This window comes from Neoarius graeffei, chromosome 21 (genome assembly GCF_027579695.1).
Source record: "Neoarius graeffei isolate fNeoGra1 chromosome 21, fNeoGra1.pri, whole genome shotgun sequence".
NCBI classification, from domain to species: Eukaryota; Metazoa; Chordata; class Actinopteri; order Siluriformes; family Ariidae; genus Neoarius; species Neoarius graeffei.
The window spans coordinates 6,069,596-6,096,128 of NC_083589.1; the positions used below are offsets into that span (position 1 = coordinate 6,069,596).

At 43.4% G+C, this 26,533-nt stretch overlaps 1 protein-coding gene across 13 annotated transcripts in view; it reads left to right on the plus strand.

The window, feature by feature from the left end:
• Nucleotides 1–26,533, plus strand: part of magi2a (membrane associated guanylate kinase, WW and PDZ domain containing 2a) — a 288,209-nt gene that overhangs the window by 141,704 nt on the left and 119,972 nt on the right. For all 13 annotated transcript variants that reach the window (XR_009651082.1, XM_060903818.1, XM_060903819.1 and 10 more), the window contains one exon: nt 18,275–18,475. Coding sequence is in view for 12 of the 13 variants with exons in the window: in XM_060903818.1 (XP_060759801.1) it covers nt 18,275–18,475 (201 nt within the window). In the remaining variant the exon portion in view is untranslated. The remainder of the gene's footprint in view (nt 1–18,274; nt 18,476–26,533) is intronic.

Genomic DNA, 26,533 nt, shown 5'->3' on the forward strand with positions numbered 1-26,533 from the left:
AGTGGTGATGTTGCTATAGTTTTAGTGTATTGTACATTTATCTTCTTGACGACTAAAAAATAACGAAGCGAGATTTTGCTTCTTTTCAACGTTTACTGAATTAAACAAGAGAACAGAATACACCGTGTGCTTGCATAGTTGTCTAAGTATAACAAGATGGTTGCACGCCAAAGTCAAAACAAACCTTTTACGCAAATCAAGTTACGTTCAACGTGGATCAATGCATCTTGGGTAATGAAGTCTATTTCAATGTATTTCCTAAACAAATGACTAATAAACTGTCAATCTTAATGTTTATGTCAATGAAATGTCAATTATATGTATTACTAACTTACTAATCCTTTTAACTATTCTTTTAATAGTCTCTTCTAAGCAAATATAATTCTAAACAAATAAAATTCTCAACATCCTCCCCCCCCCCCCCCCATAAACTACTGTTTATGCAATTTCCAAAGGATACAAAAGCTGAATGGGCCTCCGCAGAACAGTCCCTGTGCTGGTGCAAACTGCACATGACCTCACAAGGCCATCACGACCAGGAAACAGTTCCTCTATCTTCCCCAGTCTCCAGCTCTGTCTTGGGGTGTTATCCTCTCCAATGAGTGCAACATCTCCAACCTTCAGTGGAGAAGGCTGTGGGGTGTCGCAGCGATGGGCCGACTTCAAATCCAGTAAATATTCTCTTCGCCAGCAGGTCCAGAAGTTGGTCATAAGTCTTTGTCTGTAGCGCCACCTCCTGGTCATTTCCTCCTTGTTGGCTGTGGGATGATTAGTCTCAACTGGAAATGTCTTAAGAGGCAAGCAAGTCAGTCTCTGACCTACCAAGAAGTGTGCAGGTGTTAATGGCTCTGGCTCATCCACATCATTGTGCACATAAGTGAGCGGCCTTGAGTTTATTGTGGATTCAGCTTCAGTTAAAATGGTGCACATCTCTTCAAAGTTTAGTTTGGCTCTGCCAAGCACCTTTCTGAGAATAATTTTGACTGACCTTACAAGCCGTTCCCAGAATCCGCCCCACCAGGCTGCTCTTTCAGCGATGAACCGCCAGGTGATGCCCTTCTCTGAGAAGAACTCACGTAGCTGTGGATCCTTAATACCTTGCCAGAGCTCCTTCAGATCCTGGTCAGCTCTCTTGAACGTCTTGGCATTATCTGAATAAATCACCTTGCACAATCCTCTTCTTGAGATGAATTGTTTTAAAGCCAACAAGAAGTTCTCTGTGGACATATCCGAGACTAACTCTAAGTGCACAGCTCTGGTTACAGCACAAGTGAACAGTGCTACATACACCTTCGTCATGGAGCTCGGTGTCTTTACATACAGTGGTGCTTGAAAGTTTGTGAACCCTTTAGAATTTTCTATATTTCTGCATAAAACGACCTAAAATATCATCAGATTTTCACACAAGTCCTAAACATAGATAAAGAGAACCCAGTTAAACTAATGAGACAAAAATATTATACTTGCTCATTTATTTATTGAGGAAAATGATCCAATATTACATATCTGTGAGTGGCAAAAGTATGTGAACCTCTAGGATTAGCAGTTAATTTGAAGGTGAAATTAGAGTCAGGTGTTTTCAATCAATGGGATGACAATCAGGTGTGAGTGGGCACCCTGTCTTATTTAAAGAACAGGAACCTATCAAAGTCTGATCTTCACAACACATGTTTGTGCAAGTGTATCATGGCACGAACAAAGGAGATTTCTGAGGACCTCAGAAAAAGCGTTGTTGATGCTCATCAGGCTGGAAAAGGTTACAAAACCATCTCTAAAGAGTTTGGACTCCACCAATCCACAGTCAGACAGATTGTGTACAAATAGAGGGAATTCAAGACCATCGTTACCCTCCCCAGGAGTGGTCGACCAACAAAGATCACTCCAAGAGCAAGGCATGTAATAGTCAGCAAGGTCACAAAGGACCCCAGGGTAACTTCTAAGCAACTGAAGGCCTCTCTCACATTGGCTAATGTTAATGTTCATGAGTTCACCATCAGGAGAACACAGAACAACAATGGTATGCATGGCAGGGTTGCAAGGAGAAAGCCACTGCTCTCCAAAAAGAACATTTCTGCTCGTCTGCAGTTTGCTAAAGATCATGTGGACAAGCCTGAAGGCTATTGGAAAAATGTTTTGTGGACGGATGAGACCAAAATAGAACTTTTTGATTTAAATGAGAAGTGTTATGTCTGAAGAAAGGAAAACACTGCATTCCAGCATAAGGACCTTATCCCATCTGTTAAACATGGTGGTGGTAGTATCATGGTTTGGGCCTGTTTTGCTGCATCTGGGCCAGGATGGCTTGCCATCATTGATGGAACAATGAATTCTGAATTATACCAGTGAATTCTAAAGGAAAATGTCAGGACATCTGTCCATGAACTGAACCTCAAGAGAAGGTGGGTCATGCAGCACGACAATGACCCTAAGCACAGAAGTTGTTCTACCAAAGAATGGTTAAAGAAGAACAAAGTTAATGTTTTGGAATGGCCAAGTCAAAGTCCTGACCTTAATCCAATCGAAATGTGGAAGGACCTGAAGCGAGCAGTTCATGTGAGGAAACCCACCAACATCCCAGAGTTGAAGCTGTTCTGTATGGAGGAATGGGCTAAAATTCCTCCAAGCCGGTGTGCAGGACTGATCAACAGTTACTGCAAACGTTTAGTTGCAGTTATTGCTGCACAAGGGGGTCACACCAGATACTGAAAGCAAAGGTTCACACACTTTTGCCACTCACAGATATATAATATTGGCTCATTTTCCTCAATAAATAAATGACCAAGTAGAATATTTTTGTCTCATTTGTTTAACTGAGTTCTCTTTATCTACTTTTAGGACTTATGTGAAAATCTGATGATGTTTTCGGTCATATTTATGCAGAAATATAGAAAATTCTAAAGGGTTCACAAACTTTCAAGCACCACTGTAGAGTGGCCCTGCGAAGTCCACACCTGTAATTTCAAATGGCGGTGATTCTGTTATTCTGTCCCTTGGCAGCGGTGCAGTAGTCTGTTGCCCAGGCTTTGCCTTGAATTTCTTGCAGAATACACATTTGGACACAATCTTCTTCACTACCTGTCGTGCCCTCAAAATCCAATATTTCTCTCTTGTCTGCACTAAAGTGTCTCGTACACCGGCATGCATTATCTGCTCATGTTGATACTGCACCAACATCTCTGTATATCTGTGGCTGTTGGGCAAGATCCACAGGTGTTTTTCTCTGTAAGAGAGATCAGAATGCTGTAGCCTTCCTCCAACACTAAGCAAGTCGTCTTCATCCCGAAATGGTTTTAGTTCTCGTATTCTGGAGTCAGTGTTGGGGCATTGCCCTGCTTTCAGCAGATCAATTTCGGAACTGAAACTCTGGATCTGAATGACCCTTATCCAGTGTTTTTCTGCTTCATTCAGCTCTTCTGCTGTCAGTTCGCCGCTCATTTTTGATCTTGAGCGTGTGTTGGTGATAAATCTCTTTATCCAGGCCGTCACCCGGAGCACTGTCTTTAGTTTGCTGTACTTCTCTAGACATAAAACAGGGCTTAAGAAGTCTGGGTCTTGCCTAACAAACTGTACGGCAATCTGGTGTTTCGATCTGAGTTCCGATGTTACCTCATCTTCCTGAATATCTTCCTGAGTGCTCTCTGACCGATCAGGCGACATCAAAACACAAGGTCCATTCCACCACAGTGTACTCTGCTTCAGGTCCTGTACAGCTAGGCCTCTGGTGGGAAGGTCAGCCGGATTTAATTTCCCTTTGCAGTGAGACCATGACTGTGGGTCAGATAGAGACTGGATTTCTGTGACTCTATTCGCTACAAACTGTTTCCACTTATGAGCAGAACCGCAAACCCAGTGCAGCACTATCATTGAGTCTGTCCATAGTCTGAGTTGTGTCTTGTCCAGCTGCAGTGCTTTCATGAGTGTGTTCCCCAACCTAGCTGCTATTACAGCATCCATCAGCTCCAGACGTGGCAGTGTCATTCTTTTGAGGGGAGCCACTCTGGACTTGGATGCTACCAGGCTCATGGTCACTTCTCTTTCCCTTGTTTCTCCTTGAAGATAAGCGACTGCACTGTAAGCTCTCTCACTTGAGTCACAGAATACATGTAGCCTTAACTCTTGACTGTTCTGATGTGGCATGTGTGTTTGGTACCACCGTGGGATTGACACCTGGTGCAGTTGAGGGAGCTCAGAACACCACTGCTGCCATTTCTTCGTCAAATCAGGTGGCAGCTCCTCGTCCCACTTAAGCCCTCTCTCCCACATCTCCTGGAACAAGCATTTTATCCTTATTGTGAAGGGAGTCAAGAATCCTAAAGGGTCAAAAATGCGGGCAGAAGACTGCAGGACACTTCGTTTTGTGTTTTCTCTTTCTTTCAGAATATCAAGCAGCCCCCTGAGGTCGAACACAAAATCGTCAGTGACTGGTCTCCACACCAAGCCCAGCACCTTGAGCACGGACCCGTATGGTTCTGAATGTGCAGCACAATCCATTGAGCTCTCCTGCCATTTTTCCTTGAGCTCCTGAGAGTTTGTCATCCATTTACATAGCTCCATGCCTGCTTCAGACATAATGTTTTTGGCCGTGTTTGTCACTGCGTATGCCTCTGTCACCTCACTCGCACTAGCAATAAAGTCATCTACATAGAGTGAGGAGCTGATGATTTCTACCACCCTTGGGTGTTCTAACTCGTACCGTCTCAAGTGCTTCCTAATGGTGGCTGTGAGCAGGAATGGACTTGATGAAGCTCCGAACACCACCCTCGTCATTCTGAGCATGTGCAGCTTCAGGTCTTTCTCCTGCGTACTGTAGGTGGACCTGTGAACCACAGAAATCTTACAGCGTCCCGGTCTCTTTCTGAGAGTGAAATCTGCAGAAATGCTTTCTTAATGTCTGCCATATAAGCAACTTCATGCAGTCTAAATTTGATCAAAACACTCATTAGATCTGGATTCAAATTGGGACCTGTTAGGAGACAGTCATTTAGTGAGGGACTTCTATCTTCGTGTGATGAAGCATTGAAGACAACCTGCAGTTTTGTTGTCGCCTTATCCTCCCTCAATACTGCGTGATGGGGTAAGTAATATGTTTGAGTGCCTTGTGGTGATGCATGCTCCACTGGCACATCCTCAGCCATTCCTTGATTTTAGTCTTCCACGACTTCATTGTATCGGCTATAGAGTGTGACATCTTTGCTTAGTTTCTTTTTCAGACCCCCAAGTCTCTTTTTTGCAATGCGGTAATTGTCTTGAAGTGGAGGATGATTCTGTCGCCATGGCAACTCCACTTGGTAACGCCCATCCTTGAGAATGGAGGTTTCTTCGAACCGCTGCAATGCTTCCACATTCTCTGGGCTCTCAGGCTTCTCACTTGTGATGCCCAGAGACTCGAGCTCCCAGAATGCATGCAGCTGTTTATCAATCTGTGCATCCTCGCTGAGCAGTACGTGCATGCATGTCGTCTCTGTCGTGCTAGACACTGCTACTGGGCCTTGCACTGCCCATCCGAAAGTGCTCTCCAGTACCACTAGGCTCTTTGTCAGTCTTTCTACTCGGCCTGATACTATCTGCCAGTAATAATCAGACCCAATTAGCACAGACAGTTCAGCTTTGTCATCTCCAGCACAGTCTGCTAGTTGAAGACCTCTTCTTTTCATCTCTTTCTGTATAGGTTCACCAGGAACTTTCACCAGCGCTGTGCACACATTGGGGGTGACAACTGCCTCTATTTCAATTCTCTGCTGCTTATTCCACACATTCTCCAAGCTGAGCTTCACTATGTTGCGACTCACCGTTGTTGGAGCAGAGGAGCCAAACGTGTGAAGAGTAAGTGTCCTTTGTCTAGTGACGGGTAGCTCCAGCTCCTTCACCACATTCTCATGCACAAAACTCCCCTGACTACCTCCATCTAACAGGCGGCGGATCATCTTCCTGCTCGTGGGCCCTACGACCCATGCCTTGGTGGTTTGTAGCAACACAGTGTTCTCAATGTCAGGTTTGTCTTTCTCTACTCGGGGAATTACTGAGGAAGCAACAGTGTTCATGTTGGCTGACGCAGCAGGTGGGGATGGCTCATTTTTCTCACAAATGGCTGCATGATGCCTGCCTCCACATGTGGCACATGACATGCCCCTTGACCTGCAGGACCTGGCGATGTGTTTGGACCCCAGACACACAAAGCACCTGCCAAGCTTCTTCAGCTTTTCTTTGCGTGCTGACACTGTGTGGTCTGGGCAATTCTCAGATTTGTGTTCAGCGCTATCACAGAACAAGCAGTTTTGGATTTTCTGATCAGCGACGTGTAGCACAGCTGCAGAGGTCATGCTTGGTTTCTTTACATCACTGGCTGAATATGATTTGCTGCATGTTTTGTTAGCGGTCTGGTTTCCTTTCTGGTTATACGATTTCATCATTTGTAAAGTTCTCTCATGGGTCTGAACCTCTTTCTGTAGGAATTTAAGCACTTTGGGCACATTCCACTCCTCATCATCTCCTCTTTCACGACTGTATTCAAGAGCCATGTCATCTGGCATCATCTGGAATAGTATTGGGCATAACATACCACCATAGGTCTCTGATACCACTCCCAATGACTCTAGGCTTCTGATTTGAATTTCACATTCATCATATAACTGCCTTAATGCACTGACATCAGAGGATTTCTTTACAGGAGTGAGATTCAGAAGCTTGGACATGTGAGCATTTATAACGAGATCTTTCCTTCCAAATCTTTTTTTGGAGTATACCAACTGCAGCATCATAATTAGTGTCAGTCAGTGCGAGTCCTGCTACTGCCTTTGCAGCCGTTCCAGTAAGATAAGTTTTCAGGTAGGTAAACTTTTCTCTTTTGCAAAGTGTACTGTTGGTATGAATAGCAGTCTCATACTGGTTCCAAAATTCCTGCCATACACTTACATCTCCATTAAACCTCTCTATTTGTAGCTTAGGCAGTCTCACTGTCTGTCTGTTTGTGCTAGCATCACTTGTCCGAGCAGACTGAGTGTTACTCACAGTTTCACTTTCTTTAAATCACTTGGTGAGCTCGTGTCTTCATCTCAATGACGCGGTCTCTGTATTCCTCTGCTTGTTCAATCTCCGCCTCCACGTCTTCTAGTGGAGTATGTTCCTCCATTATACTGTCCAGCTCTCGCAAGCTGTCCTCCTTTGCTGACAACACTGCTAACATTTCCCGCACACGGTTGATATCCCTCTCTTCCTTTAGCAATTCAAGGTCGATCTGGTTTAGCAGTCTCGTTGTGGAGCTCCTTATTGACCGACACTTTATCGTCCTTTCCAATTGTTCCACACCGGCCGGTCTCTCTTCATTATCTTTGTCATCCATCATGTTCTGTTTCCCGGGTTCTCGGCACCAAAAATATTGTACATTTATCTTCTTGGCGACTAAAAAAAAATAACGAAGCAAGACGTTGCTTCTTTTCAACGTTTACTGAATTAAACAAGAGAACAGAATACAGCGTGTGCTTGCATAGTTGTCTAAGTATAACAAGATGGTTGCATGCCAAACTCAAAACAAACTTTTTACGCAAATCAAGTTACGTTCAACGTGGATCAATGCATCTTGGGTAATGAAGTCTATTTCAATGTATTTCCTAAACAAATGACTAATAAATTGTCAATCTTAATGTTTATGTCAATGAAATGTCAATTATATGTATTATTAACTTACTAATCCTTTTAACTACTCTTTTAATAGTCTCTTCTAAGCTAATATAATTCTCAACAAATAAAATTCTCAACATAGTGAGTATTGTAGCTCTAATGTAATATGTTTACTCTAGATCTATAACATTCATATAACAACCCAATGAGCGAAGGCAATTAGAATACTTGTTTGGCAGAGGTTGGCACTCAGTGAATGTTGTAGCAATAGACAGGACACAGTTTACTCCAAAGATACCATTTATTGAAATAGCTGACACAAATTAGCAAACTAATACTGATCAGATATAGCAACAATAGCAGCTAAGGAATAATTCAATATAAATGGTGATACAATGTATACAGGTAATAATCAGTAGTGTATAGAGCAATAGTCAGTAGTAAGTGGAATAATAACCAGTAGTAAACAGAGTAAGAAATCAGCAGTGAATATGATGATCAGAAGTAATGGGCTATATGCAAGTGTTCAGTGTAGGGGCGAGTGGATGTTAAAATGTGAGAGGGAAATCACATGTTTATGTGCATCTGTGTGAGAGTGTGTGTGTGTGTGTGTGTGTGTGTGTGTTTGCGCGCAGCTGCACACTAATGAGATAAGGAGGAGCTAGGGAGAGAGGGCGTGCGCAGGCGCACGACAAAGAGGAGGGGAGTGAGGAATGAGGCTGTGTGCACGCGCGGGCAAGATGGGTGTGGTATGTGAATGTAATGCGCGAGCCTTTGTGTTAGGCCTAGAACCCAAACTTCTACTCAACCCTTAGCTACTCCTGAAATCCCAATGTTGAGGGGTGTAGTGCGATGGAGGGAGTTAGAGAGAGAGAGCGTGCACGATCTAACTAAATACAGATAGTAAACAAAGCAAATTAAACACCACACGGTCTGAGACCGACTTTCATGTGAATCAAAATGTGTACATTTAAACCAAGAATGAATTCAAATAAACAACACCCTTCACATTAACTAGCCACAACTAAGACTAACAATTGCCCAGATGCCAGCCTTACTTGAGATCGCTCTTGCTTGGCGACTGAAGTGCGCTGTCTGTTATCCGAAGACAGCGCGGAGCGCAGGTCCAGGGAGAAAACGGTTCTGTTCCTTTTGCTTTTACAGCTCGTCAGCTGAAGATCTTCGGCGTCCCATTGGTCGTCCGATGACCTGGAAGGAATCTTGTTTGTAGTTCGTCGACGTTGCGAAAGGGAAAAGAGATCCAGTCGCCTTTTCTCTTAAAAATACTGCGTGGGCTGCAGTAACTAACCGGTTCAATTATTATTGCAACTATGCAAAGATCAAATACATTGAACTTTGGCTAAAGGTCCGGTATCAATAGCTCGTTCTTTGTCCTTTGTTCTTCTGTAGCACCGATGCAATGACGTCTCTTTCATGCGTGGGGATAACGCCAGAGAGGGAGAATTTCTTTTCCGCCACGGGTTTTAAAGCACAGTCGTGACGTCACTGTATTTGGTATCCGGTATCATCTCTGTATCCAATACCATTACAGGGAGTCAGAAGACTGGGCCATAAAGTGAAGCAGGGAATTGTGGGTACTATGGCTACGGCATGGCAGCCCCCCCTACACAAATGGTTGTAGCTTATGTTTCGCTGGTGAGAAATAGACGTACTTAAACTGTGACCCAGCAATATTTCTATGGTCTGCAGAACGGACTTCGGTTATAGAAGAGAACAATCGACGCTGTTCATTATCTGAAACTAGCGATATTCCAAAGCCTGTAAAACAAAGTAGCATCCTTCAGCCTTTGCCTCTCAACGTACCGAAGCACTCAGCAGCCGAACGAGCCTGTCGGAGTGATAAAACTCCCATACCACGAAGAGTTCTCTTTTGGGTATTGATAATGTTCAGTGTACCTCACTAGTGGTGTTTATTAAAGAAAATGCATTGATATTGATACTGAACATGACACAGCAGATCAGCAGGTTTCCAGTGTTTTTTTTTTTTGTAATGTTTGCTGATAAAGTTTTATTCAACTAATCACTCATTTATAAAATGTTTTGATGCTGTTCATCTAGGCCCAGGATCACAAAGCAATCTTAGACTGAAGTCAACAGTTGATTTTTTATAATAGTTTCCCTTACTGCATCTGTAACTTTCATTGTGCTGGATCAAGATTAAAGTACAAGGTGAAGATTTCATTAGAACAAAATGGTAAGGAATAACTGAAGATCTCATCTCATTATCTCTAGCCGCTTTATCCTGTTCTACAGGGTCGCAGGCAAGCTGGAGCCTATCCCAGCTGACTACGGGCGAAAGGCGGGGTACACCCTGGACAAGTCGCCAGGTCAACACAGGGCTGACACATAGACACAGACAACCATTCACACTCACATTCACACCTACGGTCAATTTAGAGTCACCAGTTAACCTAACCTGCATGTCTTTGGACTGTGGGGGAAACCGGAGCACCCGGAGGAAACCCACGCGGACATGGGGAGAACATGCAAACTCCGCACAGAAAGGCCCTCGCCGGCCACGGGGCTCGAACCCGGACCTTCTTGCTGTGAGACGATAGCGCTAACCACTACACCACCGTGCCGCCCATAACTGAAGATTAAAAGAAAAATTTCAACTTAAGTCTGAGATTGCGCCGTGATCTGATATACTTGCTCAGAAATAAGACATTCTGAGATTTGTTGTTGTTGTACAGTGTGGTAGACTCGGTCTAGACTCTTACCTTCTCACCAAGCTTGATTTGGATTCCGGTTTTCCTGCTGTAAACCCTCGACATGTTATCCACCTCTTTAAATCACCAATTTCATCGTCTTCCACGACAAAATCACTCCTCTCACATTGCTCTTCCGTAAAATTGATCTGACATCCGTTATATCACTCAACTACTGACCCTGGCTATCCCCCAGAATGCATTGCGGTAAACAAGTGATGATGTAGTTATGCTTGGGGGCCATTTAATCAGCGAAAGTGGTCACCACACACGCGGGTGTAATGAGCTTTTTCCCTCAGTTAAGTTCTTATGATGTATGTTTTTGAACCACAGCATACACACGGCGTTCTCTGGACAGCTCTTCGTCTGTTTTGTTGCCATTTTCAATTAATTATTTTGGGAATTCTGAAGAACCATTTCTCTTTGTCATGAGATGTTATTACCGCAGTTACAGTTGTGGTCAGAAGTTTACATATAGTGACATGAATGTCATCTTGGATATGAATGTCATGGCAATATTTGGGCTTTCAGTAATTTCTTTGAACTGTTTTTTTTCTGTGGCAGAATGATTGTACAGCATACAGCTTTAATTAAAAAAAAATAAAAATAAATAAAACACTAGAATTTGGTGCACAAGTTTTAATTTTCTTTTGGTTTTCTGAAATCAACACAGGGTCAAAATTATACATACAGCACACCTAATATTTGGGTAAAATGTCTCTTCACAAGATTCACATTGACCAAACATTTTTGTTTACCATGGACAAGCTTCTGGCAGAATTCTGGTTGGATATTTCATGACTCTTCATGGTAGAATTGGTAGAGTTCAATTAAATTGTTTTTTCTTGGAATGGGCTCGACTTCTAAGCTCACTCACTCACTCCTTGTCACCGGTGACAATTGGTAACCCTGTCGGCTTGTCGGTTGTGTCGTCTGGCCTCAGCTCTTTCTGCAAGCTTTGTCTCAGCCAGTGCTTTGCCCCATCTTAGTTTGTTTTGCCATGCATCACGGTTTGATGTTTCCTCGTACCAGTTTTCGCCAAAACCACAGATGTTCAGATCCTCTTTGGCACAGTCTTTCCACCTTTTTCTTGGGCGCCCTCTGGACCTGGTTCCACTGGCTAATTCACCGAATAGGAGCTGTTTGGGAATTCGGTTGTCATCCTTGCGACAGACATGGCCAAGCCAATGTAGGCGGTTGGTTCTGATGGCGGTCTGTATGGTGGTGCAACTAGCTCTTCTTAGAACCTCCATGTTTGTGATATGTTGCCGCCAACTGATTTTGAGTATGTGCTGTAGTGATCTTTAGTGGTACATTTCCAGCATATGTAGGTGTCGGGCTAGGGTGGGCCATGTTTTTCTGCCATAGAGGAGTGTTGGAAATATGATGGCTTTGTAGACTGCCAGCTTGGTGTTGATTGATAGAACTTTTCTGTCAAAACATCTGGCAGCAAGAGAGTGAAAGATACTGGCTGCTCTGCTTATCCTCTTCTTTATCTTGGGCTCTAGGTCACTATCATCAGTCAGGTCTCCTCCCAGGTAGGTGAACTTGTGGGATTTCTTCAGAGTGAAGTTATCTATGGTGGTGTCAGCAGGGTCTTGGCACTGAACATGCATAACTTCAGTCTTGGGTTGGTTAACGGTGAGACCCCAGTCTCTGCATGTGTCATTTAGTACAGTTGCACCATTTTGGAGTGACTCCTGAGTCTTAGTTGCCAATGCAGCATCATCAGCATAGAGAAAGTCACTTAGCCGGGTTGTTGTGGCTGACTTGGTCTTCAGACAGCGTAGATTGAACAGCTTGCCATCTTGCTTGTGATGTATATCAACTCCAAAGTCTGGTATTGACTGGTGAGCCTTGCAGAGAAAATAGGAGAAGAACAGAATGAAAAGCGCAGGGGCCAAGATACATCCTTGCCGTAATCCAGAAGAGACTTCAAAGACATCAGTAAGCTCTCCTCCAACAGATATTTTTGCCTGCATTCCTTCATGGAAGCTCTTGATAATGTTGACTATCTTTGATGGTATTCCTATCCTGAGCAGGAGTTTCCACATTAGGGGCCTGTTAACAGTGTCGAAGGCTTTGATCAGGTCAACAAATAGTATGCGAAGCTATTGGTGGTGCTCACGACATTTCTCGACTAGTTGGCGTAGTGCAAACATCATGTCATTTGTTGACCGACCGCCTCTGAAGCTGCATTGTGCCTCTGGGTAGTGTTGTTCGAGATGTGGCCATATGCAGTTGGGGATCACCTTGGTGTATAGTTTGCCTGTGATGGACAGAAGTGTGATTCCCCTGTAATTGCCACAGGTGAAACGGCAATTCTTCTTGAACAGAGTTACAATGTGGCCATCTTTGATCTCTTGTGGCACTCTCTCTTGATCCCAGATAGTCAGGAGAAGCTTGTGTAGCTGTGTTAGTAGTGGGCGGCCTCCAGCCTTAAGAACTTCAGCAGGGACCAGGTGCTTTATCGTTAGCTAGCTGTTTCAGAGCTTTCTCAACTTCAGACTCTGTGGGTGGTATTGTTAGATCAGTCTGGACTTCCTCCTGGGGAATATCATCAAGAACTGAGGGGTCTGCTGTGCTGGGCTGATTCAGAAGGGTGGAAAGTCTTCTTTCCAGTGCTATAGAATATCCGCCTTCTCTGTGAGCCTTTTCCTATTGGTGTCATCTATTGGGGTGAGGCCAGGGGAGCGTCTTTGAGAAACTAGTTTAATTTCCTTGAAGAAACTCTTAGTCATGTCTCTCAGCATGCGCTTCAATTTCTTTGGCTCTCTCCAACCACCATAAATTTTGCAGGTGGTGTAGTTCCCTTTGGCAGTTGTTTCTAGCAGTTCTATAGCGCTGACAATTTTCTGGTGTATCATTATGCAGGGCCAGTTGGTAAGCATCAGGTTTCTGCTTGAGTGCATTGGTGATGGTGTTATTCTTATCAAACCAGTCATGATGTCTCCTTTTTAGAAGTCCAACTATCTCCCTGGTGATGTCATACAGAGTTTGGTGGAGGGATTTGCAGTGTTGATCTAGAGTTTCTGCATTGAGGTCCTGGATCTTTTCAGACACCCTCTCTTGAAGCTGGTCATGGATTTCAGGCACTTTCAAGCGTCCAATGTTGAGGCGATGTAGCCCGGACTTTTTTTTGTTTGTTTCTAGCAGTATTTCATGATTCTTCACAGTAGAATTGGGAGAGTTCCATGAAATTTGTTTTTTTTTTTCTTGGCATGGACTCGACTTATAAGCACAGGCCATATATTTTCAATAGGTTTGAAGTCAGGACTTGTTTTAAGCTTAATATTAGCCTGCTTTATCCTCCACAACCAGCTCTGATGCCTGTTTGGGTTCATTGCCCTGTTGTAACTCCCAAGTCGTGTTCAAGTTTCTGATGGTTTATGCTGAAGAATTCTGAGGTAGTCCTCCTTTTTTATTATTCCATCCACTTTGTGCAATGAACCAGTTCCACTGGCAGCAAAACAGCTCCAGAGCATGATGATCCTACCACCAGTTGGTACGGTGTGCCTCTGTACATGGTGGTCATTGTGGCCAAACAACTCAGTCTTTGTCTCATCTGACCTCCAGCTTTCCTCCAGAAGGTTTTTTTCTTTGTCTGTGTGGTCAGCTTCAAACTTTAGTTAAGCTTGAAGGTGTCAGTTTTGGAGCAGGTTTTTTTTTTTTCTTGGATAGCAGCCTCTTAGTCCATGGTGATCTGAACTGTAGACAGTGATCCATCAGCTTCCAGTTCATGACAGGGCTGTGCCATGGTGGTTCCCAGGTTGTTCCTGATCATCCAAACCCATTTCCTTTCAGCTGAGGGTGACAGTTTGGGTTTTCTTGAAGCAAAATGGCTTGGCAAAGTGACTACACCTCACAATAACTTGGATACAATTGTTTGAACTGATCTTGGAATTTGCAGTTGTTTAGAAATGGCTCCAAGAGACATTCTGGAGTTGTGTATATCTGTGATCCTCTTTCTAAGATCTGCACTGAGCTCCTTGGACTTTCCCATTGTATTATGTATTGGTCAATCCAATGAGTGCTGTAAACAAGCCCTTTTTATGAAGGCACAGAAAAGCTACCAGCTGTAGTCAGTCAATCATGATCACTAAAAGGAAGTTAAGAGACCTCGGCCTTGGCAAGATAAGAGACATTTTGGAAGTTTCAGTACTTCTGAATTAATAATCTAAGTGAGTGTATGTAAATTTTTGACCGTGTATATATAATTTTGACCTTGTATTGATTTCAGAAAACCCAAAGAAAATTAAAACTTGTGCACCAAATTCTAGTGTTTTTTTTTATTAAAGCTGTATGCTGTACAATCATTCTGCCACAGAAAAAGAACAGTTCAAAGAAATTACTGAAAGCCCAAATATTGCCATGGCATTCATATCCAAGATGGCATTCATGTCACTGTATGTAAACTTCTGACCACAACTGTAGATCCCACACACAAAGTAGGCACTGTCTTTCTTCAAAGGCAAAGAAAATCACGAAGTGTTGCAGCAGCTCACATGTGAAGCGCTGCTATCTTGGTTGCTGTTGTTGTCATCCAACATGGTGGACTTCTGGTTTGGAAAATAAGCATAATGGTCACTTGCACATGAAGAATGTGAGCGCTGGGTCACGATACTCCTCATTCTCATTATCTGTAGCCGCTTTATCCTGTTCTACAGGGTCGCAGGCAAGCTGGAGCCTATCCCAGCTGACTACGGGCGAAAGGCGGGGTACACCCTGGACAAGTCACCAGGTCATCACAGGGCTGACACATAGACACAGACAACCATTCACACTCACATTCACATCTACGCTCAATTTAGAGGCACCAGTTAACCTAACCTGCATGTCTTTGGACTGTGGGGGAAACCGGAGCACCCGGAGGAAACCCACGCGGACACGGGGAGAACATGCAAACTCCACACAGAAAGGCCCTCGCCGGCCACGGGGCTCGAACCCGGACCTTCTTGCTGTGAGGCGACAGCGCTAACCACTACACCACCGTGCCACCCCACGATACTCCTGTCAACAGAAATCCAACAGCAGCCAAAAAAACACAGGAGGAGAAGTTCTACCTGGAAGGATGGAAAGAATAGACATCGATCTCCACAAGCTCTCCTTCTCCATCATGAACATCTATGCTCCCAGTGCAGGGACACATTCATTCCCCATTCAGGTTTTTGATTGTTTCAATAAAGCCATCTCAGACGTTCTCCAAGAAAATCATCGTTTATCTGGTGATTTTAACTGGAACCACAGTGAGCCTCATCCTCATCCTCGCTCAGCAGAAACACTCAAAACCACCACAGCTGAGCAGACATCTGGAGGGAAACTCAACCCACAGCTCAACAACACACCTGGTTAAAATCCACACCTGGAAAGATCTCTGCAGCTGGATTTAATTGATTTTACACCCAGAGTTTCAAAACAGTTATACAGTCTTCGTCCCACTCCACTCTCTGACCATCACAACATCTCTGTTTAACAATACACTCATACAGGATCACCACTTTGTTTACACCTTTACACTTTCTTGGAAGTCTTCGAGAAAGAGAAAGCCACAGTCTACATCACCAAGCCAGCGCTGGAAGATCAGCAAAGTCCACAATCAGATCTTCGGTCAACGATACACAAAGAATCACCACCAGCGAAATCGAGAAGAGGATCAGCGTTCTCCAAAACGAAATCCTGAAAATGAGCAGCTCCGTAAGCCAAGAAGAAACAGCAACTCCAGAGATATTGGAGAGGATCCGAGTTCTCCTGCGTGAAGCAAGAGATCAAGGTGCAATGGCACGAGCGAGATTCACACAATACAGTAAAATGGACGCCTCGAAATATTTCTTCTTTGCACTGGAGAAAAAGGTCAGAGAAAGGAAATTTGAACTCATTAGCATAACTATGGAACTGCGTCACACCAAGATGGTGACACGCAGAAAACATCGTGACTCTGCATCGACCTCAGAGAGTTTTGAGTCGCAGAAACCTCCGTGAAACAAAAGACGAATATATCTTTTCTCTGTTCTTGCTTTTGTGTTCTCATTTCTTTCTAAGATCAAAACATTAGGTGTTTCATAACTCCATACTCACTACCGTGGAGCCGAGCCCATGGGTTCTAATGCTAAGATAACTAAGCACTAGCTAGAATGATTTAGTTATCTGTCCAGAAAAATGACACGTCATCGAACCTTGCTCTACCTTGCAGTTGCACTCACTAGGCAGGCTTTCCTTTTCTTTTCTGCTGGAGGGAGAGCTGAGTCCGCCATGTTTGTTCACCCACGTCGATTTGTTTTGGTTAAAAGTAGCTCAAACATGCCTCACGGTGGTCACGTTTTTTATATTGGTGCTCACTTGCTTCAGCGATCTCCGGAATCATAAAACACAGGACGTTTTTTATCTTGGCAAAACATTTACACACAGGATATGCGGTGTGTGTGTGTGTGTGTGTGTGTGTAGCAGTGAAACATCTTGAAACTCCAACAGCAACAGAAATAGAACATTTTACCCCGAATTCAACTTTGCAGTCAGAACCTTTAAATATTGTCGTGCATAAACAAAAATTTGAAAAAAAGATAAGAAAAATGCTGAGGAAAATCCGACTGGAGCGACTTATTTTTCAGCATAAACATTAATGTTGATAATTATGACAATTAAGTCCAGAACACTGAAAAATTCCTTGTAAATAATGTAGAAAGATAGGCGGCACAGTGGCGTAGTGGTTAGCGCTGTCGCCTCACAGCAAGAAGGTCCGGGTTCGAGCCCCGTGGCCGGCGAGGGCCTTTCTGTGTGGAGTTTGCATGTTCTCCCCGTGTCCGCGTGGGTTTCCTCCGGGTGCTCCGGTTTCCCCCACAGTCCAAAGGCATGCAGGTTAGGTTAACTGGTGACTCTAAATTGACCGTAGGTGTGAATGTGAGTGTGAATGGTTGTCTGTGTCTATGTGTCAGCTCTGTGATGACCTGGCGACTTGTCCAGGGTGTACCCCGCCTTTCGCCCGTAGTCAGCTGGGATAGGCTCCAGCTTGCCTGCGACCCTGTAGAAGGATAAAGCGGCTAGAGATAATGAGATGAGATTGTAATGACTCAAAAAGATCCATGCAAACTACTGCGTTAATGTTTTGTTGTTGTTATTGTTGAGCCTAAGCCTTTGTTTCTATAGTAACAGCAACATCAACCCTGTAGCCTACTTCTAATACGTTCAGCCCAAAAGCAGTGAGAGTTAAAATTCCCTCCGGCTGCCCTGCTAATGACGCTGTGATGTTCATGGATGCTGTATGACATACGTTTATTTAACGTTTACGGAAGGAGTCTCCAGTGTCAGCACTTTCTAACTCAGAGGTGAAGAAGTTTTCCGACATCTTCACGACAGACGAGTTAATGCTTCTTTTCGCTGTGTTTTGTTTATTTGTTTGTTTATAGCTGCTATAATGTAAACGAGAATCGGCGCTAACGTTACTGTAACTATAAACGGACAAACAGGATGACGTGACGCTTTTTCATGAATGTAAATTGTAATTGTTGGTAGCTGCGATGTAAGAGGAATAAAACACTCTAAAGGAAAATAATCAACTTCAAAGTGGAAACAGGAAACTGCTTCATCTCACACACACACACACACACACACACACACACACACACACACACTCTCGTAACATGCTAACGGTCTTTTACTTGCTCGGTTAAATTTAGCTCACGGCTGTGCTTTAGCTTGTGATGTTAGCTTAACATAGGCATTGTAACTTTTGAGGGTGGAGCTTAGATGAACATTATCCTAGATTAGCCCCGCTTCTTATCCCTGCCTATTTACTTCAAAAGGTTGTAGTTCATGTAGTTCAGACTGCGGATTGTTTTTTTTTTTCCTGTTACGTGATTGGCTGTGTTTGTGTCATTTCCTGTTTTATGATTGGTGTTTGTCCCTGGTTTTCATGGTCTCCGATTGGTTGACAGATAACTACTACGGCACACCCAAACCCGCGGTGGAGGCGAGCAGTGTGCTGCTGATTCCCGGCTCCATCCCAAACGCAGCCAGCAAACGCAGACGCAACAAATCCGTCAGTAACATGGAGAAAGCCGGGCTCGAACCACCTGAGGAGGAGGAGGAGGAGGAGACTGCTGTCGTCAACGGCAACGAAGTTACTGCCACACCAGGTGAGGCTGACACACACACAGAGAAAGAGAGAGAGATGTTTGGAGAGAGATAAATAGACAAGAAAATTGAGGCAGACAGACAGGAAGAGAGATGGACAGGTACATAGACAGACAGAAAAATAGACACGCAGATACACAAACAGAAAAAAACAAGCACAGAGAGAGAGAGAGAGATGAAAAGATGGCTTACACTGAAAAAGGAGGATGAGTTTATTATTGTTCACTACAACTCTGTGTGTGTGTGTTGAGTCTATCAGCTCAACAGAAATGTTTTGACCTTCGTGCCACTTAGCGACTGTTTCTGTTTCAAATCCTCACTCGATAATGAGTGTTGTCACAGCTGTATCCTAGCAACCACCTCAGCATCACGGCATCACACACTCCGGATCCCTCCACCGGTTCATTTCCCAGAGAGGGAGACAGAAGGAGAGATGAGACAGAGAGACGAGACAGAGAAGGAGATGGAGAAAGACAGATGGAGAGACAAGACAGAGAAGGAGATGGGGAGAGAGAGAGAGAGAGAGAGAGAGACACAAGGCAGAGAAGGAGATGGAGAGACAAGACAGATGGAGAGACGGAGAAAAGAGAGAGAGATGGAGAGATAAGACAGAGGGAGAAAGACAAGACAGACATGGAGACTGAGACAGAGAGACTTTTTTTTTAATCTGAGCTTACAGACACTTGTGTTACTGTGATTGACAGGGGAGAGAGAGTATGCCCCTCCTACCCAAAGATCACAGCCAATCATGATCTCTTGTCTCCTGGATGGCTGCTGCATTGTCGGGAATCAAACCAATTACAATCGGGACATTTTTCTGTAACACCACACTGAGACCCTCTGTTAGAAAAATTCATTATCAATCCTGGCCTTTTCTTTTAATTTTATTTAATTCTTTTCACTGTACAACCCCGATTCCAAAAAAGTTGGGACAAAGTACAAATTGTAAATAAAAACGGAATGCAATGATGTGGAAGTTTCAGAATTCCATATTTTATTCAGAATAGAACATAGATGACATATCAAATGTTTAAACTGAGAAAATGTATCATTTAAAGAGAAAAATTAGGTGATTTTAAATTTCACGACAACAACACATCTCAAAAAAGTTGGGACAAGGCCATGTTTACCACTGTGAGACATCCCCTTTTCTCTTTACAACAGTCTGTAAACGTCTGGGGACTGAGGAGACAAGTTGCTCAAGTTTAGGGATAGGAATGTTAACCCATTCTTGTCTAATGTAGGATTCTAGTTGCTCAACTGTCTTAGGTCTTTTTTGTCGTATCTTCCGTTTTATGATGCGCCAAATGTTTTCTATGGATGAAAGATCTGGACTGCAGGCTGGCCAGTTCAGTACCCGGACCCTTCTTCTACGCAGCCATGATGCTGTAATTGATGCAGTATGTGGTTTGGCATTGTCATGTTGGAAAATGCAAGGTCTTCCCTGAAAGAGACGTCGTCTGGATGGGAGCATATGTTGCTCTCGAACCTGGATATACCTTTCAGCATTGATGGTGTCTTTCCAGATGTGTAAGCTGCCCATGCCACACACACTAATGCAACCCCATACCATCACAGATACAGGCTTCTGAACTGAGCGCTGATAACAACTTGGGTTGTCCTTCTCCTCTTTAGTCTGAATGACACGGCGTCCCTGATTTCCATAAAGAACTTCAAATTTTGATTCGTCTGACCACAGAACAGTTTTCCACTTTGCCACAGTCCATTTTAAATGAGCCTTGGCCCAGAGAAGACGTCTGCGCTTCTGGATCGTGTTTAGATACGGCTTCTTCTTTGAACTATAGAGTTTTAGCTGGCAACGGCGGATGGCACGGTGAATTGTGTTCACAGATAATGTTCTCTGGAAATATTCCTGAGCCCATTTTGTGATTTCCAATACAGAAGCATGCCTGTATGTGATGCAGTGCCGTCTAAGGGCCCGAAGATCACGGGCACCCAGTATGGTTTTCCGGCCTTGACCCTTACGCACAGAGATTCTTCCAGATTCTCTGAATCTTTTGATGATATTATGCACTGTAGATGATGATATGTTCAAACTCTTTGCAATTTTACACTGTCGAACTCCTTTCTGATATTGCTCCACTATTTGTCGGCGCAGAATTAGGGGGATTGGTGATCATCTTCCCATCTTTACTTCTGAGAGCCGCTGCCACTCCAAGATGCTCTTTTTATACCCAGTCATGTTAATGACCTATTGCCAATTGACCTAATGAGTTGCAATTTGGTCCTCCAGCTGTTCCTTTTTTGTACCTTTAACTTTTCCAGCCTCTTATTGCCCCTGTCCCAACTTTTTTGAGATATGTTGCTGTCATGACATTTCAAATGAGCCAATATTTGGCATGAAATTTCAAAATGTCTCACTTTTGACATTTGATATGTTGTCTATGTTCTATTGTGAATACAATATCAGTTTTTGAGATTTGTAAATTATTGCATTCCGTTTTTATTTACAATTTGTATTTTGTCCCAACTTTTTTGGAATCGGGGTTGTATTTATTCTTATTGTTTGCCTCACTTTCCGTTTCTTTCTTTTGAGACAATCATCATGACACAAACTAGGACTCTCTCTCTCTCTCTCTCTCTCTCTCTCGTTTTGTGTCCTTTTCTGTCAGTGTCTGTCCTCCCTTGCACTCTCCTTCAGATCTTGTTCCTCTAATATCCTCCTTCATCTCTCTCTCTCCCATTCTCTCTTTTATCTCCATCTCTCCATCAATTCAATTCAGTGAGCTTTATTGGTATGACCGTATACATGTACAGTTTTGCCAAAGCATTACATGAAAGATAAAACAGTTATGAATGAACATAACACTGAGCGTCCATAAAGAAACATGGAGATGAGTGACCGAGAGAGAGAGAGAGAGAGAGAGAGAGAGAGAGAGAGAGAGAGCATGCTTTTTTTGGCGCTCCTGAAATTCTTTGTACAAATAGAATGGCTTTAAAATGAGATAAACCAAATTAAAACAGTGAACGTACAAGAAGATAACCAAATGATTACTTATCTGGACGACAATTACTTACATTTCAAGAAGAAAAGTGGAAAATCTTTTGGCTCTAATCATCACCTGACAGACTAAACTAAGGAGAGAGTTATAACGGAGAAAAATAAGCACAAATGATTCATGACTTCAAAGATTATTTCTGCTCAAATCACCTGCAGTAATTAACGAGCTAAGAACCTCCATCTATACAAATTAGCTGCAGAACTTTCTAAATAATTAACTTTAGCTTCTCTGCTAATATATCTAGCAACAAAGTGTGAGCCATGGCTGATGAAACAGCAAGAAAACTCCACCCCCTTGTCAAATCCTTTCTGAATGAACTGAGGAAATCACAAGTTACCGAGAGAAAACCCAGAAACCCTTAGAGCAGATTTCACGCAAACAGGAGCCAATCTAACCATCACAAATCTCCTTTTATACACGGACCACACTGTGGCATGGCACAGGGCTCTCTGTACCCACTACACACCAGAAAAAAGAGGGGCAAATGTAGTGGTAGGCAAATAGTAAGAGAGAGAAAGGAGAGTGACATCACTTTTCTGACCGTGAATATCTTCCACAATGGACAAACATGTTCCAGGGAAGTGATGTCAGCCTCAGCTCTATCAAAGATGACTTTAACACCACAAAAACCCTGAAGGACAGACATGAGGAGAAGGAAGGGAGGGGGGAAAGACAGAGACACACAGAGACGGAGAGGAGGAAGGGGGCAGGATAGGGACAGGCAGCAATTTAGACTTGAGCCTGGGGAAGAAGCAGGAGCAAGAGGAGGAGCTCTCACCACACTACAGTACAGTACAGGACAGGCAACTGGACAGGATGGTTTCCCAAATCAGAGAGAGAGAGAGAGAGAGAGAGAGAGAGAGAGAGAGACTGACTTTCTCTACAAGAGGAGGAGCTGACAGAGCTCAAAGAGATAGTACTCTCCAATGGTCTCTCTGCAGAACCTTACCAGAATCAAAAAGATCAGCTGGGCCTTATGAAGACCGAATTTAACACCTCACTGCTAGAGCTGTGAGTAGAAATTCAAAAATGCCAAAAAGACAAAGACACTCTGAGGATTAATCTTAATGCCATAAGAGAAGAGGAATACCTCAGGGACCAGATGCTAAACAGCCTGAGAGAGCAGTAACAGACACTTAAAACCAATCAGCAGTCACCCAGACCAGCAGAGAGGAGGCAACTCAGTTAACAAACCCCCATCCAATATCATCAAACCACCAGCCACAGGCACCAAACCCCCAGACAGAGCCACCAAGACTGCAGCCACAACCACAGAGCCACCAAGACCAGAACCACAACTACCAAACCCCATATAGAGCCACCAAGACTGCAGTCATAACCACCAAACCCCCAGACAGGGCCACCAAGACCCCAATTACCAAAGCCCCAGACAAAGCCACCAAGACCCCAACCACAACCACCAAGACCCCCAGACAGAGTCACCAAGACCAGAGCCACAGTTACCAAACCCCCAGACAGTGCCGCCAAAACCCCAGCCACAACCACCAAATCCCCAGAAAGAACCACAGTCTTTCAAAAGAGAGCTACAGTGTTCTGCTGAGAAAATCCATACTGCCACAGAGAAACATCCTGCAAAATCCCCAACACACACACATACACTGATGCAGACTTTGTCATCCTAATAGAATAAAATGTAAAAGTTTTAGATGAAGAGTAGCTTTTCCTTGGACACAGTCAATAAACTATGGTGTTCCGGCATCAACGATGCACCACTAAGACCAATTCCAATGAACCAAGCTACATCATTATTCACACCGGCACTAATGACCTGGGAGCACAACAGGGAAGAGTAGGCGGATCTATTATAAGAGTGGCACAAACAAGTTCCTTTCCTCCAAGATTATAATCTCTACCATCCTGCTAAGGAGAGATTTTCATCCTGCCACCATCCAGCAGGTAAATGCAGAGATCATCCATGGCAAATCGCAAATGTTCACCGCGGGCACACCACCCCGACCTCAGCATCCGCAGCTTACATGATTACGTCCGCCTACATAAAGACACAACGGGCATGTTTGCCAAGAACCTGAAGGATGCTGCCTTGGACGCAACACAGACAGCCTGCTGAGGAACAACAGATGACCCAACCTTCACAGATCACCCCACTCACCACCAAGGAAGATCAGAGCACAACAAGTAGACTTTCATCTCTCCATCCCTCTGTGTCTCCATTTTCAATTTCAGTCTCAGTGCTTTATTGGTCTGACAAAAGGACATTTGTAAAGCCAGAGCTTAATATTAATCACATTCATCAATACTAATAAAACCCCTTCTCTCTCTCACACACACAAACACACTAAATTAGTTATGATTAATATCGTACATCCACTGATCCCTCTTCTTAACTCTATTGGTGTTTAAAGCCGCCTCATCGTCATTTTGTCATTTTCAACTCTCTTTGCCTTTTATGGCGTGTTGTGGGTGTAGTTAAATGTAAATCCCATGAATGTGCTTGGCACTTTACGCCATATATTCTTGGGTTTCATGTGATGTCACATCCACCTCATTAGTTATTCAAAACTTTATCTGGTGGTCTACCAAAGCTCAGTCAACAAAGCATTTGTACGGAGAAGGTGCATTGCTCGCATGAAAAATGCCTTACACTTGTGTTGTTTTAGGTTGTTCGAATCGATCAAACCGTGAAACTGATAAAAGTTTCTTCAGGGTTCCCCGTGAACGAATAAAAAAGGGTGAACGAACACAGGATTTCACAAAAAGACGTGGAGAAAGGTGGCTTTTGAACCTCTCAATGAAATTGAAGGGAGCCGAGTCGAAGCATGCTCGAGTTTGCAGTGATCACTTGGTGAAAGGTTTGTATTTCCCTCTCAGCTCTGTCCTTAGTGTTTTCCAAGTGCTTTTCTTGCTATCCATCGTTATTTTACGGTACTTTTTTTAGTCATGAAGCGCTAAAGTCCCCAACTGTTTCTTTCTTTACTCCTCACAAAGTCCATTTGCATGAAGGTCGCGACAAAATTCTTTCCCAGCCGTACAGTTACAATGCACCGTGATCACTTCTCCATCTTGTTTAACTAAGATCCAGGTCTTTAAAAGGGTTTCTGATTATCTTTGTGAATGATTTAGCTGAGAGGTAAGAGCCAACACAAGTGAGAATCAAGCAAACTGTTGTTTGTTTACACTTCAACTTGCAGCGCTTCGTTGTAAAGACGCGAACGAAAAACTTAAAAAAAAAAAAACACCTCACTTGCACGGGCAAAAACAATACAGGATTCATTCAGCAACGACTTGATACCGAGGTCCTTTACTCAGTCACATAGAAAATAGTTGTAAGCCTCCATACTCTTCCACACTTTCATCTGTTTTGTGCTGTAGAAGGACATCTGAAACACCAGATAATTCGAGATGTCGTGGAACTTGACTGAAGGGTAGTTTGAGATCGTATGACAAATCCTTCTTTCCCAGACTGTAGGGCTCGATTCCATTGCACATAGCGATCTTCTGAATATATCTAAAGCGAGCAGTGGCTTCTACAACCCCGATTCCAAAAAAGTTGGGACAAAGTACAAATTGTAAATAAAAACGCAATGCAATAATTTACAAATCTCAAAAACTGATATTGTATTCACAATAGAACATAGACAACATATCAAATGTCGAAAGTGAGACATTTTGAAATTTTATGCCAAATATTGGCTCATTTGAAATTTCATGACAGCAACACATCTCAAAAAAGTTGGGACAGGGGCAATAAGAGGCTGGAAAAGTTAAAGGTACAAAAAAGGAACAGCTGGAGGACCAAATTGCAACTCATTAGGTCAATTGGCAATAGGTCATTAACATGACTGGGTATAAAAAGAGCATCTTGGAGTGGCAGCAGCTCTCAGAAGTAAAGATGGGAAGAGGATCACCAATCCCCCTAATTCTGCACCGACAAATAGTGGAGCAATATCAGAAAGGAGTTCGACAGTGTAAAATTGCAAAGAGTTTGAACATATCATCATCTACAGTGCATAATATCATCAAAAGATTCAGAGAATCTGGAAGAATCTCTGTGCGTAAGGGTCAAGGCCGGAAAACCATACTGGGTGCCCGTGATCTTCGGGCCCTTAGACGGCACTGCATCACATACAGGCATGCTTCTGTATTGGAAATTACAAAATGGGCTCAGGAATATTTCCAGAGAACATTATCTGTGAACACAATTCACCGTGCCATCCGTCGTTGCCAGCTAAAACTCTATAGTTCATAGAAGAAGCCGTATCTAAACACGATCCAGAAGCGCAGACGTCTTCTCTGGGCCAAGGCTCATTTAAAATGGACTGTGGCAAAGTGGAAAACTGTTCTGTGGTCAGACGAATCAAAATTTGAAGTTCTTCATGGAAATCAGGGACGCCGTGTCATTCGGACTAAAGAGGAGAAGGACGACCCAAGTTGTTATCAGCGCTCAGTTCAGAAGCCTGCATCTCTGATGGTATGGGGTTGCATTAGTGCGTGTGGCATGGGCAGCTTACACATCTGGAAAGACACCATCAGTGCTGAAAGGTATATCCAGGTTCTAGAGCAACATATGCTCCCATCCAGACGACGTCTCTTTCAGGGAAGACCTTGCATTTTCCAACATGACAATGCCAAACCACATACTGCATCAATTACAGCATCATGGCTGCGTAGAAGAAGGGTCCGGGTACTGAACTGGCCAGCCTGCAGTCCAGATCTTTCATCCATAGAAAACATTTGGCGCATCATAAAACGGAAGATACGACAAAAAAGACCTAAGACAGTTGAGCAACTAGAATCCTACATTAGACAAGAATGGGTTAACATTCCTATCCCTAAACTTGAGCAACTTGTCTCCTCAGTCCCCAGACGTTTACAGACTGTTGTAAAGAGAAAAGGGGATGTCTCACAGTGGGAAACATGGCCTTGTCCCAACTTTTTTGAGATGTGTTGTTGTCATGAAATTTAAAATCACCTAATTTTTCTCTTTAAATGATACATTTTCTCAGTTTAAACATTTGATATGCCATCTATGTTCTATTCTGAATAAAATATGGAATT